The sequence below is a fragment of the Manihot esculenta genome, chromosome 3, assembly GCF_001659605.2.
Source record: "Manihot esculenta cultivar AM560-2 chromosome 3, M.esculenta_v8, whole genome shotgun sequence".
NCBI classification, from domain to species: Eukaryota; Viridiplantae; Streptophyta; class Magnoliopsida; order Malpighiales; family Euphorbiaceae; genus Manihot; species Manihot esculenta.
This window is the reverse complement of record NC_035163.2, coordinates 3,573,803-3,587,344: the sequence shown is the minus strand read 5'-3', so window position 1 is coordinate 3,587,344 and position 13,542 is coordinate 3,573,803. Positions and strand designations below refer to the sequence as shown.

Sequence of the window (13,542 nt, the reverse complement as noted above, 5' to 3'; positions counted from 1 at the left end):
TATATTTTAAAAAAATAATTAAAAAAAAATCCTCAACCTCCTCGTCATCATCCTTTTCACGTCCTCAAATTGGGAGATGGGCAGGACTCAACCGCAGGGATTGCCGTTGAGTCTGTTACAACGACGAGCCGGTATGCCACGTCACCACGTGCGTCAGTAGAAGTAGCAGTATAATACACGGCACAACTCAAATTACTATTTTTTTTTAAATTTATTTTATAATAAGGTCATTCGAAATTCTGAAATGAAAATTCAGATAATATCTTAACATTTTCATGGTTTGATATTAACTCCATATAATTTAATATATTTTTATTAGGAAAAATATTAATAATAATAACTTTTTAAGTGATTATTCAATATTTTTTGTTTTATTAATTCAAATATATTTATTATATTAATTATTATTTTATCTCTTTTCAATTTAATTATTAATTATTATATTATTAAATTAATAAAATAAAAAATATTAAATAATTACGCTATCAGATTTTTTATTACAACGTAGCATTTCATAATTTATTGATAAACACATGTATTTATTTATTATTTCTTTTTTATTTATTTTTTTCTGATGGTTTTAAAATTATTATTTATTTTTAAAATTATAATAATATATAAATAGAGTATCATAATTTTATTTTTAAAAATTATTTTAAAATATCTTTTAATTTTTAATAAAATTTAATATATTTAAAATAAATATAATTAAAAATTAATAAAAAGTTATATTTTTTAATATATGTTAATAAAAATAAGATAAATAAAAATTATGGGAAAGCGTTTTGTTTTTTCCGGTTATTACTATAAAAATGTTACTTTGGAATCTTCAACTGTCCTGACCAATTGAAGGCCCACACCTCAGAGATTCTTTTCCAAAACTTGCCATTCTCAATAAATAGCCGTTGCTATAATTGGACATCACTCCCCCCTTCGCAGCCACTTTGCCCGCAATCCACTTTAGCCACCAAGGCAGAGGTATGGCTCACGTTCGCGTTATCTTCATCTCTTCGCTCCTGTTTCTGCTCTTCTCCGCCGTTGCAGCAGGTTTAACCTTCGACGACTCTAACCCTATCAAACTTGTGTCAGACAGTCTTCATGGCTTCGAAGCTTCTGTCGTCAAAGTTATCGGTGACACTCGCCACGCTCTTTCCTTCGCCCGTTTTGCTCACAGGTGTTTGATAATCACTCGCACGGTTATGGATTCTTTTAAAGAAAAAAAAAAAGTGCAAGTGGAGTTCTTTCTAATGTTTTTTACTTGAAAATTTTTAGGTATGGGAAGAGTTATGAGAATGAGAAGGAATTGAAGATGAGGTTTGCGATTTTCTCTGAGAATTTGGATTTGATCAGATCCATCAACAAAAAGGGCCTGCCCTACACTCTTGCCCTTAATGGTAAAATTAATTTATTTTCAAACGAGATTATATTCATTTGATTAATTTTATCTAAGATCAGAAAAAGCAAAAATATGACACCTAACAGTCTATCGACGATTCAGCTGCGTAGAATAACTGACAAGAGTTCAGTTAACAGTCTTATGCTCTTGACTATTTAATGTCTTCGAGTGAATTTACTATTGTGTTTGTTAAATTGGTTTATTCGATTGCATAGATTTTGCTGACTTGACCTGGCAAGAGTTCCAAAAGCACAGATTGGGGGCTGCTCAGAACTGCTCTGCCACCACAAAGGGCAATCACAAGCTTTCTGGTGATGTCCTTCCTGAAAGAGTACCTACTGCCTACCCTGTTGAAACTTTTAATTGTTTAGCTGGATTTTTTAATTATCTCCACTTTAGAAAAAAGAACTAGTTTGTTAATAGTTTATTTAAATGCCTTTCATAAATAATATGGATCTGTGAGTCAAAATTTCAACTATGTATGCTATAGCTATATCTATCTATCCATCTACTTCATCACTGCTGAAGTAAATATAATGATCTGGAACTGGTCCCCTACATCCCACCACTATGCTTTATGTAATGATATTGAAACAGCTCAGATGTTGTTCTCAAGTTGGGTGATGACTTGACATTAACCATCATCGCTCTATCATATATGGCAAGATATTTTAAGAAAGTGGCTACTTTTATATTAAAATTGTTACAGTTACCAACTTTAAGAGAGCGTAGATAAAATATTTGCTTAAGAATTGGCAGTTGAATCCTCTACTTATGTATAGAAAGTTGAGTTCTCTAACATATAGTAGTTATTCATCACTGAATTCTGATCTTGTAAAATCTGTACTCTGATGCTGTGGGTATAGAAAGACTGGAGGGAAGAAGGCATTGTCAGCCCGGTTAAGGATCAAGGCAATTGTGGTTCTTGCTGGACTTTCAGGTGAGTACTGCAACTTATCAAGAAAATGGTGTTGAATTATCCTACTGTGTTTCCAACCTTTTTCGCTGTTTGCAGCACCACTGGAGCTCTTGAGGCAGCCTATCATCAGGCTTTTGGAAAGGGAATCTCTTTGTCCGAGCAGCAGCTTGTGGACTGTGCCGGAGCTTTTAATAACTTTGGCTGCGATGGTGGATTGCCATCACAAGCCTTCGAATACATCAGATACAATGGTGGTCTTGAAACTGAGGAAGCATATCCTTACACTGCACATGATGGTACTTGCAAATTCTCATCAGAAAATGTTGGTGTTCGGGTGCTTGATTCTGTCAACATTACCCTGGTACGTTGCACGCACTATTCTCCTAGATAATTTTGTGTTAATTCTCATGTTTGATGTGGGGGAAGAATCTCAACTAGTTGAGCTGAGTGTGGGCCGAATAAGCAAATTCAGAGTCGGATGTTGTCTAATAGACTAAGACTAACTTCAACCTCATACATTTTTGTGCTGTCTAATACTCATCCCTAATGATTCGAATATCATACAATTTGCTCTTTAGCACCCTCCTCCCCTTTTGTTAAAATCCACTTTTGCAGCTCCAATAGGCTGAAGATAAGTTTTGGCCAAGCCAATTCTCCTAATTTGCTTGATAGATCTCATGGATGGATCAACCTTAATTTTTTACTAGGATAGGATATTAAATTTCATGATCCTTTATGAATTTCTTATTCCCTTATTTGGAATAAAAAATTTCACAGGGAATTCAAGCCAATTCATTTCATTTCATTTCATTTTTATAAAATTTATTGTTTAGAATGGAAGAATTCATTTATTTTTCAACTTACAAAATTTTCATTTTTAAAAAAAATGAAATCATGCATGAGTTTACTAAAATTCATTTGAATTATTTTTTTGTAAAATGAATCATGTCAAATAGAGGCTACAAGTTTGCTTGATACTGAATTTACATGCAGGGTGCTGAAGATGAATTAAAGCATGCAGTTGCATTTGTTCGTCCTGTGAGTGTGGCTTTTGAGGTTGCGAGTGATTTCCGTTTCTACAAAGATGGTGTTTACACCAGTACTATTTGTGGCAAAACTCCGATGGTGAGTTCTTTTATTTATTTATGCAGGGATGAAATAATTGGAACACTTTATTTAAAAGCTTTTTGGGATCAAATTTTGAGGATGTACATAGTTTGTACTCCTAGTTCTGTAGAGGGTATCCACAAGAACCATGCATGTAAATAGTTTTTCTTAACCGTACGTAGATCTAACTTTGTCCAATTCTATTACAGGATGTGAACCATGCTGTTCTTGCAGTTGGGTATGGAGTGAAAAATGATGTTCCATACTGGCTAATTAAGAACTCTTGGGGAGATGACTGGGGAGATAATGGCTATTTTAGGATGGAGATGGGGAAAAACATGTGTGGTAAGTTCCAAACCCTTCATTTAGACAATGTGAAACAAATGCATATCACTTGAACAAAAATATATCTGGTTTTTTCACCTGAAATTGCTTCTGAAATCCTGTGAGGATTATATTTCAGCTGTTCTCCTGGCTGCCACCGCATCAAAATCTTTTACACTCAAATCTTTTACTTTTGTAGGTATTGCAACATGCGCATCATACCCTGTTGTAGCTTAATACAACTTTGAAGAAATATGAAGTAATTTGTGGTGTTTGAGTGGCTCATGAAGTTAGACTCCATCTCTGAGGTGAAGATTTGTGGTGTGGGTGATGATTGTATTGGCTTAATATAATATCCAAAATGCAATCCAATACTCACAAGAAAGACCTCATAAATTCTGAATTTTAGTCATGTCATGTGTAGTCAGTTCTATATCATTGGATAATAACAAATTCATACTATAATATTTGCAGCATATGAATATTTGTAGTGTTATATCTGAATTTTAGTGATATCATGTGATCAATCAGAATCATCCCCTATTTTCATATCCTTTATTAATATTCCGTCCATGGCATGATGAACCAGAACTATTCTTATGTTCTGCTGGAATGATTTGAGACTCTATATACAAGGCTGTTAAATGGCTTGAAGCACTGAAATCTTGGTGGCAGTTTGCTGGAATTCAGATGCTGCAATGCAATCACGTAATACTTGAGGAAACTGAGTTTGAAATGAGAAGGCACCGGAAGAAAATATGTTTCTTGTCAAGGGAGAAGTCTGACACTGAAACTGTTTGTTAAAATGTCAAAGTGAATTGCAAATGTGCTATCTACCCCTCCGCCGCCCCCTTCTCTTTTTTTGGCCAAAAATCATAACCTTTATAAGAAGAATTCTAAAATGTGTATTTTTTTTTCTCAAATATTTTCAAAAAATATGAGTTTGGGAATGGGAATCATATTCATGGCTGGTCATCAAGTATTATTGGGGTACTGAACGAACAAGAATGGAAAATTCAGAGAGAAAAAAGAAAGAATCTAACTCACTGACACTTAACACTCCATCTCTGAACATGTGTTCATGTGTCTTGATGCAAATCGAAGGATGTATATGAGTTGAAGTGAGCCAAGCTGAGCTGGTGATTTGGAGGGTATATATATATCATTATCAAATTTTGTAATATTATTAATAAATAAATTATATTTTTTAAACATGATTATTATTTATTTTCTATTAAATATTTAATTATTTTCATTTTTCGCACATATGTAGTTAAAAACGAATAAAATGAGAAAATTTTAAAATTAGATGTAGAAGAATAAAAGTAGAAACAATGACTTGAAAAAAAAATTTAATGTAGTTTTAAAGTAACTAAAAATAAATTTAAAAGAAATATTACCTAATCAGGTATCCAGATAGACTATTATAATCGTTAATATTGTCTGATGTTCTGATACAAAGAATAGTGTTTACAATAGTTGTCTAAGCTTGACCGGATAAGAGAGTGTTCCTCTTCTTTTATTCATTCGCTTTTGTTTGCTAGTGTAACGACCCCAAAATGGACCGTCACCGGCGCTAGGATTCAGGTCGGCTTAAGGCCGCCAGAACCCGTAGCAAGCCTGCTATACTCTCTGTGTACCTGTAAAACTCATACATGATCATACATTTTCTATCAAAATAAAAACTCTGTGCTGAACCAAGGCTTAACCTGTGCATGCACTATCTCTGTACTCTGTACTCGGTACTCTGTACTCTGTACTCTGTACCCCTGACTAGAGCTTGCTCTAGATGGGTTAACTCACACCTGTTAAGCCTGGTTATAAACATATATACAAATCATGTATGTAATAAAAGCTGTACAACACAATACAACTAAGGCAAGCACAACTCTAACGTTATACACAACTATAACATCTCTTTACATTTACATGTCCACTCTATACTATTACAAGCTCTTTTACTCTTTCTGTACTCTGCTGAACTGTCCCTGTACACTGCCCACTGAACCTGCAAAACTGGGGTTAAGGGAGTGGGATGAGCTCTATAGCCCAGTGAGTAGAACAGTAAAATATCTCAGTAAAACATGATCTCATGGGATGCGTCATAACACAAACATTTCACATCAAGAGTAAACCTGTCACCACATAGTCCCAGTAACTCTGTGCCAGGGCGTAGTCAAAGGCTCCTGGACTTCCTGTCATATATGTATATGTGTATATAACACCATGATACTTACCATTGCCAGGGCGTAGTCAAAGGCTCCTGGTCTTTACTATAAACCTGCCAGGGCGTAGTCAAAGGCTCCTGGACTTGCTATACCTGCCAGGGCGTAGTCAAAGGCTCCTGGACTTGCTATACCTGCCAGGGCGTAGTCAAAGGCTCCTGGACTTCCTGTCTGTGACTATTGGATCATTCAGCATTTACTCACATCAACAGATAACTATGCAATACAACATATTCGTGGATACTAATGCAATCAACCTATGGTATACTCATGATGCATGACTGATGCTAAAACATTCCATTAGTCAATTAAAAGAGTTAAGTTTAGTTCCACTCACTTCTGGCTAACTGGACTGACTGACTGAGCAGGCTCAGAAAACTCTGGAGCAGTACTCACTGCTGCTCTCTCTGGTTCCTCTGGTCTGTACAAATACAGATAAATGCAAATGAGGGACCACACTAACTTATGACCACCTCTACTAAACTTCCCAAGAATCCCTTTCAACTTACTCAACTATCCATACAAAGCATGCAAAAGAAGGCTGGACAGAACACTTTCGGCGGCAGGTTCGGCGGCCGAAAGTCCTTTCCAGAGACGAAACTCAAGCACCTTCGGCGGCCGAATCTCAAGCTTCGGCGGCCGAACCCTTTCGGGGGCAAGTTTCGGGGACCAAAACATACTCCAGAGACGAAAGTCTCTAACCTTCGGCGGCACCTTCGGCGGCCGAAGTCCCCAAACAGAGCCGAACATGCCAAACGCTCGGGGCAAGCTGTGGCAGCCTAAGCCACCATGCAAGAGGTTCGGCGGCCGAATGAACCTTCGGCTGCCGAACCTGAGTTCATCCAGAACTCAGCCCGACGGCAAACCAAGCTCCTCCTTCCCTTACATGCATACTGCAACTATTCCACACACATATACGCAAGTATATGTTCACAGGGGTCCAAAACTATCTAATAACCCCAAACAACAAATCAAACATAACACAGAAACATGTATACATGCATAAATCATCAAAACCACTACTTCTCACTTACACATGCATCTCTCTCCCTTCACTTCCATAAAACCTTCAGAAAACACATAAACAGGTTCAAGAGCATTACTTACCTCCTGTAACAAGACGATAAACACTCTGAACGAAGGAAAACGGACCAACTCTCCTCAAACTCTCAAACTCTCACACACTTAGCTTTTTGCTTCAAACCTTGCAAACTCTTTTGAACACAAGCTAACTCGTGCATGAGCTGCTCAAACTGAGCAAATAAAGCATGGGAGACGTGACCAACGTCTGGACATGATCTGGTTATAACACCTGTCCAAAATGCTGACTAAGGGATACAAACTGCTGGCTCAGCAACTCAGCTTCGGCTGCCGAAACGCATGCAAAACCATGCAACATTCGGGGGCCGAACCTGAATTCGGAAGCCGAACATTGGGCACTTTCGGCGGCCGAACTTACCTTCGGCGGCCGAACTTGGCTCAATTGCCTTAAATCATTTCAGCTCAAAACTTAAGTCCATTTGCCTTTATCCTAATAACACACATCATAACCTCAATCCTACCCTCCTCTAGAAGTCCGACACCCCGGATTCCACCGGACGACAGGAATTCCGATGCCGGATTCTCGCCGGGTATTACATTCTCCCCCCCTTAAAACCATTCGTCCTCGAATGAATCGAAAACAAATAACACATGAAACGGAGGAAACTAACCTTAAAACAAATATGGATACTGTTGGAGCATAGACTCCCGCGTCTCCCAGGTGCACTCTTCTAGATTATGGTGGTTCCATAGAACTTTCACCATCGGAATCTCCTTGTTCCTTAGCTGTCTGATCTGTGTGTCCAAAATCCGCACTGGCTGCTCTATATAGGTGAGATCTGTATGAATCTCCACCTCAGGCTCACTCAGAACCTGATTCGGATCTGACACAAACTGCCGTAGCATAGAAACATGAAATACCGGGTGAATCCTCTCCATAGAAGCAGGCAAATCTAGCTTATATGACACATTTCCGATCCTCTGCAAAATCTCAAAGGGTCCAATGTATCGTGGTGCTAACTTACCCTTCTTCCCAAAACGAACCACTCCTTTCATTGGAGACACTTTCAGCAATACCATACTACCCTCTTGGAATTCTAACTGTTTCCTGCGAACGTCTGCATAACTTTTCTGTCTACTTTGCGCTGTCCTGATTCTCTCTCTGATCACGGGCACTACGCGACTAGTAAGCTCTACTAACTCTGGCCCTGCAAGAGCCTTCTCTCCTATCTCTTCCCAACAAACAGGGGATCTGCACTTCCTCCCATACAAAGCTTCATAAGGAGCCATTCCAATGCTAGCATGATGGCTGTTATTGTAGGCAAACTCCACCAAAGGTAGATGCTGCCTCCAAGAACCGCCAAAGTCTAACACACACAGTCGAAGCATATCCTCGATGGTCTGGATGGTCCTCTCTGACTGTCCATCAGTCTGTGGGTGGAAAGCAGTGCTAAACTCTAATCTCGTGCCCATCGCACTTTGCAGACTTCGCCAGAATCTAGAGGTAAACTGAGGTCCTCTATCTGAAACTATCGACACTGGAACCCCATGCAATCTCACTATCTCATCCAGATAGACCTGTGCCAACTTATCCACAGAATAGTTACTCCGAACTGGAAGAAAATGAGCAGATTTTGTGAGTCTGTCCACAATCACCCATATAGAGTCTATCCTGTTGGACGCTGCTGGTAAACCCACTACAAAATCCATGGCTATGTTCTCCCATTTCCACTCTGGAATCGGCAATGGGTTAAGCATTCCGGCTGGTTTCTGATGCTCTAATTTCACCCTCTGACAAACCTCACAGGCTGTCACAAACTGCGCCACTTCTTTCTTCATGGCTGGCCACCAATAGATCCTTTTGAGATCCTGGTACATCTTGGTGGCTCCTGGGTGAACACTATACCTCGCATTATGAGCTTCCCTCATAATGTCTTCCTTCACACTGCTTCCATCTGGTACACAAAGTCGACTCCCATAACGAAGGATCCCTTTGCTATCAAATCTGAACTCTGCACTATTGCCTGACTGAACAGTCCTGGCAATTTTCATCAACACAGGGTCCTCATGTTGTCTCTGAGCTATCTGCTCCAGAAACACAGGTGTCACTCTCATCTGTGCGATCAATGCACCTGTACCAGACAATTCTAGCTGTAACCCCTCTTCGAAGAGCTTATAAAGCTCTATCACTATTGATCTCCGCTCTGCTGCTATATGGGATAAACTGCCTAGTGACTTCCGGCTGAGGGCGTCTGCCACGACATTCGCCTTACCCGGATGATACTGGATCTTACAATCATAATCACTGAGCAATTCTACCCATCTCCTCTGCCTCAAATTCAGCTCTCTCTGACTCAAGATGTACTGTAAACTCTTGTGATCAGTGAAGAGCTCGCATTTAACCCCGTAGAGGTAATGCCTCCACATCTTGAGTGCAAAGATAACTGCTGCCATCTCAAGGTCATGGGTGGGGTAATTCAACTCGTGCTTCTTTAACTGTCTAGAAGCATAAGCAATCACCCTATCCTGCTGCATCAAAACACAACCCAATCCCACTCGAGACGCATCACAGAATACTGTGAAATCCTCATTACTCACAGGCAGAGCTAGCACTGGTGCTGTTGTCAATCTCCGCTTGAGCTCCTCAAAGCTCTCTTCACACTGGTCTGACCAGACAAACTTCTGGTTCTTCTGAGTCAATTTGGTCAGCGGAGCTGCTATCTTTGAGAAGTTCTGAACGAACCTCCTGTAGTAACCTGCCAGTCCCAGAAAGCTTTTAATCTCAGTCACTGTCGTGGGTCTGGGCCAGTTAGCTACAGCCTCTATCTTCTTGGGGTCTACCTCAATACCCTCTGCTGATACTACATGTCCCAAGAAGGAAATGCTCCTCAACCAAAACTCACACTTCGAGAACTTGGCATACAAACCATGCTCTCTCAGTGTCTGCAGCACTATCCTCAGATGCTGGGCATGCTCCTCTGCATCTCTGGAATACACTAAAATATCATCGATGAAAACAATGACAAAGTGATCCAGAAACTCACTGAAAACTCTGTTCATGAGATCCATGAATGCTGCAGGGGCGTTAGTCAACCCGAACGGCATCACTAAGAACTCATAATGCCCATATCTGGTTCTAAAAGCTGTTTTAGGCACATCTGCCTCTCTGACTCTCAACTGATGATACCCGGATCTTAGATCTATTTTTGAGAAACAACCTGCTCCAGCTAGCTGGTCAAATAGATCATCAATCCGAGGTAGCGGATATCTATTCTTGATAGTGACCTTGTTCAACTGTCTGTAGTCGACACAAAGTCTGAGGGATCCATCCTTCTTTCTAACAAAAAGCACTGGAGCACCCCAAGGTGAGGTACTAGGGCGGATGAAACCCTTATCTACCAAGTCCTGCAACTGTTCTTTTAACTCTTTTAACTCTGCTGGTGCCATCCTGTAGGGAGGAATAGAGATAGGTCTGGTACCTGGCAGCAATTCAATTTCAAACCCTATCTCCCTATCAGGTGGAAGTCCTGGTAAATCGTCTGGGAACACATCGAGAAACTCTCGGACTACTGGTACGGCGGCTGGTTCCCTCACCTGACTGTCTAGCTCTCTCACATGAGCTAGAAACCCCTGACAACCCCTCCTAAGCAAACGACGAGCCTGAAGGGCTGAAATCATACCTCTGGGTGTACCTCTCCTGTCTCCTCTGAAGACACACTCTGACCCATCCTGGTCTCTGAGACTCACTATCTTCTCTCTACAGTCCAAAGTCGCACTATATGTAGATAACCAATCCATCCCTAGAATAACATCAAAATCTGTCAAATCTAGAACCACAAGGTCAGCTGGAAGGTATCTACCCTCTATAAACACTGGACTGAAACGACAGACTGACACTGCCACTGATGGGTCGCATTTGGGTCCACTGACCCAGAGAGGATACTCTAACTCAGACCTGATCAAACCCAATCTCTCTATGGCTCTCGAAGCAATAAAGGAATGAGAAGCACCGGGGTCCATCAAAGCATACACATCTGAACACCCAATGATGAGATTACCTGACACCACTGTGTTCGACGTGTTAGCCTCCTCCTGTGTCACTGTGAAAATCCGTGCTGGGGCTACCGGATTTCCACCTCGGGAACCTGCTGCTGAAGTAGAGGTTGCCCCTCTCCCTCTACCTCTGCCACTACTCTGAGGCATGACTGGAGCTGCTGGCCGTACAACTGGCTGTACCACACTGCCTGAACTCATCTGCTGGGATGGTGCAAAAGTCACCTGCGGACAATTCCGAGCAATATGCCCTTCCTGTCCACAGCGAAAACAAGCTGTAGATCCCAACTGACAAACTCCTCCATGTGGTCTTCCGCATCTTCTGCAGACTGGAGCTGTGCCAGAGCTTGAGCCACTACCTAATCCCAGACCTGACTTCACTTTATTCCAGAACTTATTCTTTGTTCCTTTTGCTCTATCCCATCTCTTGCTGCCTGACGTGCCTGCACTGGGGGCCTTAGAACCCGAAGCCTGTGTCTTTGATTGTTTCTGAATATTGGCACTAGCTTCCATTTTCCTGGCTGCGTCCACTATGGTGTGGAAACTCTCCTTTTCTGCTGGAAGAATCAAGGAAGAATACCTGGGATGTAATCTCATAGTATATCTCCTTGCCTTCTTCTGATCAGTATTATAGGCTTGACCCACATACTGAAGCAAATCCAGGAACTTATCTGTGAATTCATCAACACTCATCTCATCTGTCTGTCTCAACTGTTCAAACTCTATTACTTTCATCTCCCTGGAGCTATCAGGAAAAGCCCACCCTGCAAACTCATTGGCGAACTCTCCCCATGACATGCTGTCCATTCTAGGCTCCACATAGTTCGTAAACCATTCTCTGGCTTTCTTGCATTTTAATGTGAACCCTGCCATCTCAATGGCTCTACTATCATCAGCTCCCAACTCACTAGTTATCATCCTAACTGATCTGAGGTATTCAAACGGATCATCTCCCGTGTTGTATTTAGGAGCATCCAATTTCACGTACTCCGTCATGTGTACCCTACCTCCAGATGAGCTAGGTTGCTGTCTGTCACCAACAGGGGCTACTGGTTCTGGTGGTGGTACTGGTTCATTTGGCTCTAGGTGTGCTGCACTTGGATGAGTAGGGGACGTTGGATACATAGGATATGGTGGATAGTATGGAGGATAAGGCATATATGGCATATAAGAAGGATATGGGACAAAACTAGAGTACTCCGACATACCTCCCATCGGATACTCTGGATAGCCAAAACCTGAGGTCTGAGCACCTCCCTGTGACTCTCCCATACCTTCCTCAAAGCTGCCTATACCCATGCTGTCATCTCTAGACTGATCCATCTCCATAGCTTCCATCCTTTCCTCTGATCTTTCTCCCCTAACTGTTCCTCTTCTGCTCTCGTCTACAGACCTTCTAGGGTCTATTGACGTACCTTCCCTGCTAGATCTCTGAGACCTTGCCCTCGGCAATGCAGGAGGACGAGCAGCTGGTCTCTCACTTTCTGGTGGGACTCCAGTCAATCGAGCTGATCGACGAGTTCCTCTCATTTTTACTTTCTGAAAACACATAACATAGCACTTTAGCACATAAACAACACAGAGCAATAAAGCACATGCATAACTCATGGCATAAAACAGATAGGACGCAACACCCTATCCTAGTGGACATGCTTTCCTATTGTGCTTGACCACTCTCTCTGAGCCCGACACTGTCTCTATAGGTCCGATCATGTGAACCAAGGGCTCTGATACCAATCTGTAACGACCCCAAAATGGACCGTCACCGGCGCTAGGATTCAGGTCGGCTTAAGGCCGCCAGAACCCGTAGCAAGCCTGCTATACTCTCTGTGTACCTGTAAAACTCATACATGATCATACATTTTCTGTCAAAATAAAAACTCTGTGTTGAACCAAGGCTTAACCTGTGCATGCACTATCTCTGTACTCTGTACTCTGTACTCTGTACTCGGTACTCTGTACTCTGTACCCCTGACTAGAGCTTGCTCTAGATGGGTTAACTCATACCTGTTAAGCCTGGTTATAAACATATATACAAATCATGTATGTAATAAAAGCTGTACAACACAATACAACTAAGGCAAGCACAACTCTAACGTTATACACAACTATAACATCTCTTTACATTTACATGTCCACTCTATACTATTACAAGCTCTTTTACTCTTTCTGTACTCTGCTGAACTGTCCCTGTACACTGCCCACTGAACCTGCAAAACTGGGGTTAAGGGAGTGGGATGAGCTCTATAGCCCAGTGAGTAGAACAGTAAAATATCTCAGTAAAACATGATCTCATGGGATGCGTCATAACACAAACATTTCACATCAAGAGTAAACCTGTCACCACATAGTCCCAGTAACTCTGTGCCAGGGCGTAGTCAAAGGCTCCTGGACTTCCTGTCATATATGTATATGTGTATATAACACCATGATACTTACCATTGCCAGGGCGTAGTCAAAGGCTCCTGGTCTTTACT

The 13,542-nt window shown here is 41.1% G+C and overlaps 1 protein-coding gene across 1 annotated transcript; it reads left to right on the top strand.

Moving 5' to 3' along the window:
- The first annotated feature begins 911 nt into the window (after window positions 1-911).
- On the top strand, window positions 912-4,242 carry LOC110612147 (thiol protease aleurain-like). The gene is made up of 8 exons (XM_021752841.2): window positions 912-1,174; window positions 1,273-1,394; window positions 1,612-1,727; window positions 2,263-2,336; window positions 2,412-2,676; window positions 3,309-3,440; window positions 3,632-3,767; window positions 3,946-4,242. The coding sequence occupies exons 1-8, from the start codon at window positions 981-983 to the stop codon at window positions 3,981-3,983; spliced, it is 1,077 nt and encodes a 358-aa protein (XP_021608533.1). The 5' UTR covers window positions 912-980; the 3' UTR covers window positions 3,984-4,242.
- Window positions 4,243-13,542: the final 9,300 nt, after the last annotated feature.

Excerpts from the sequence above, each read along its gene's own strand:
- LOC110612147 (XM_021752841.2), top strand. The coding sequence starts at position 981 with ATGGCTCACGTTCGCGTTATCTTCATCTCTTCGCTCCTGTTTCTGCTC. Across the intron at positions 2,337-2,411 it reads GGTTCTTGCTGGACTTTCAG|CACCACTGGAGCTCTTGAGG; the intron begins GTGAGTACTGCA and ends CGCTGTTTGCAG. Across the intron at positions 3,768-3,945 it reads GATGGGGAAAAACATGTGTG|GTATTGCAACATGCGCATCA; the intron begins GTAAGTTCCAAA and ends TTACTTTTGTAG.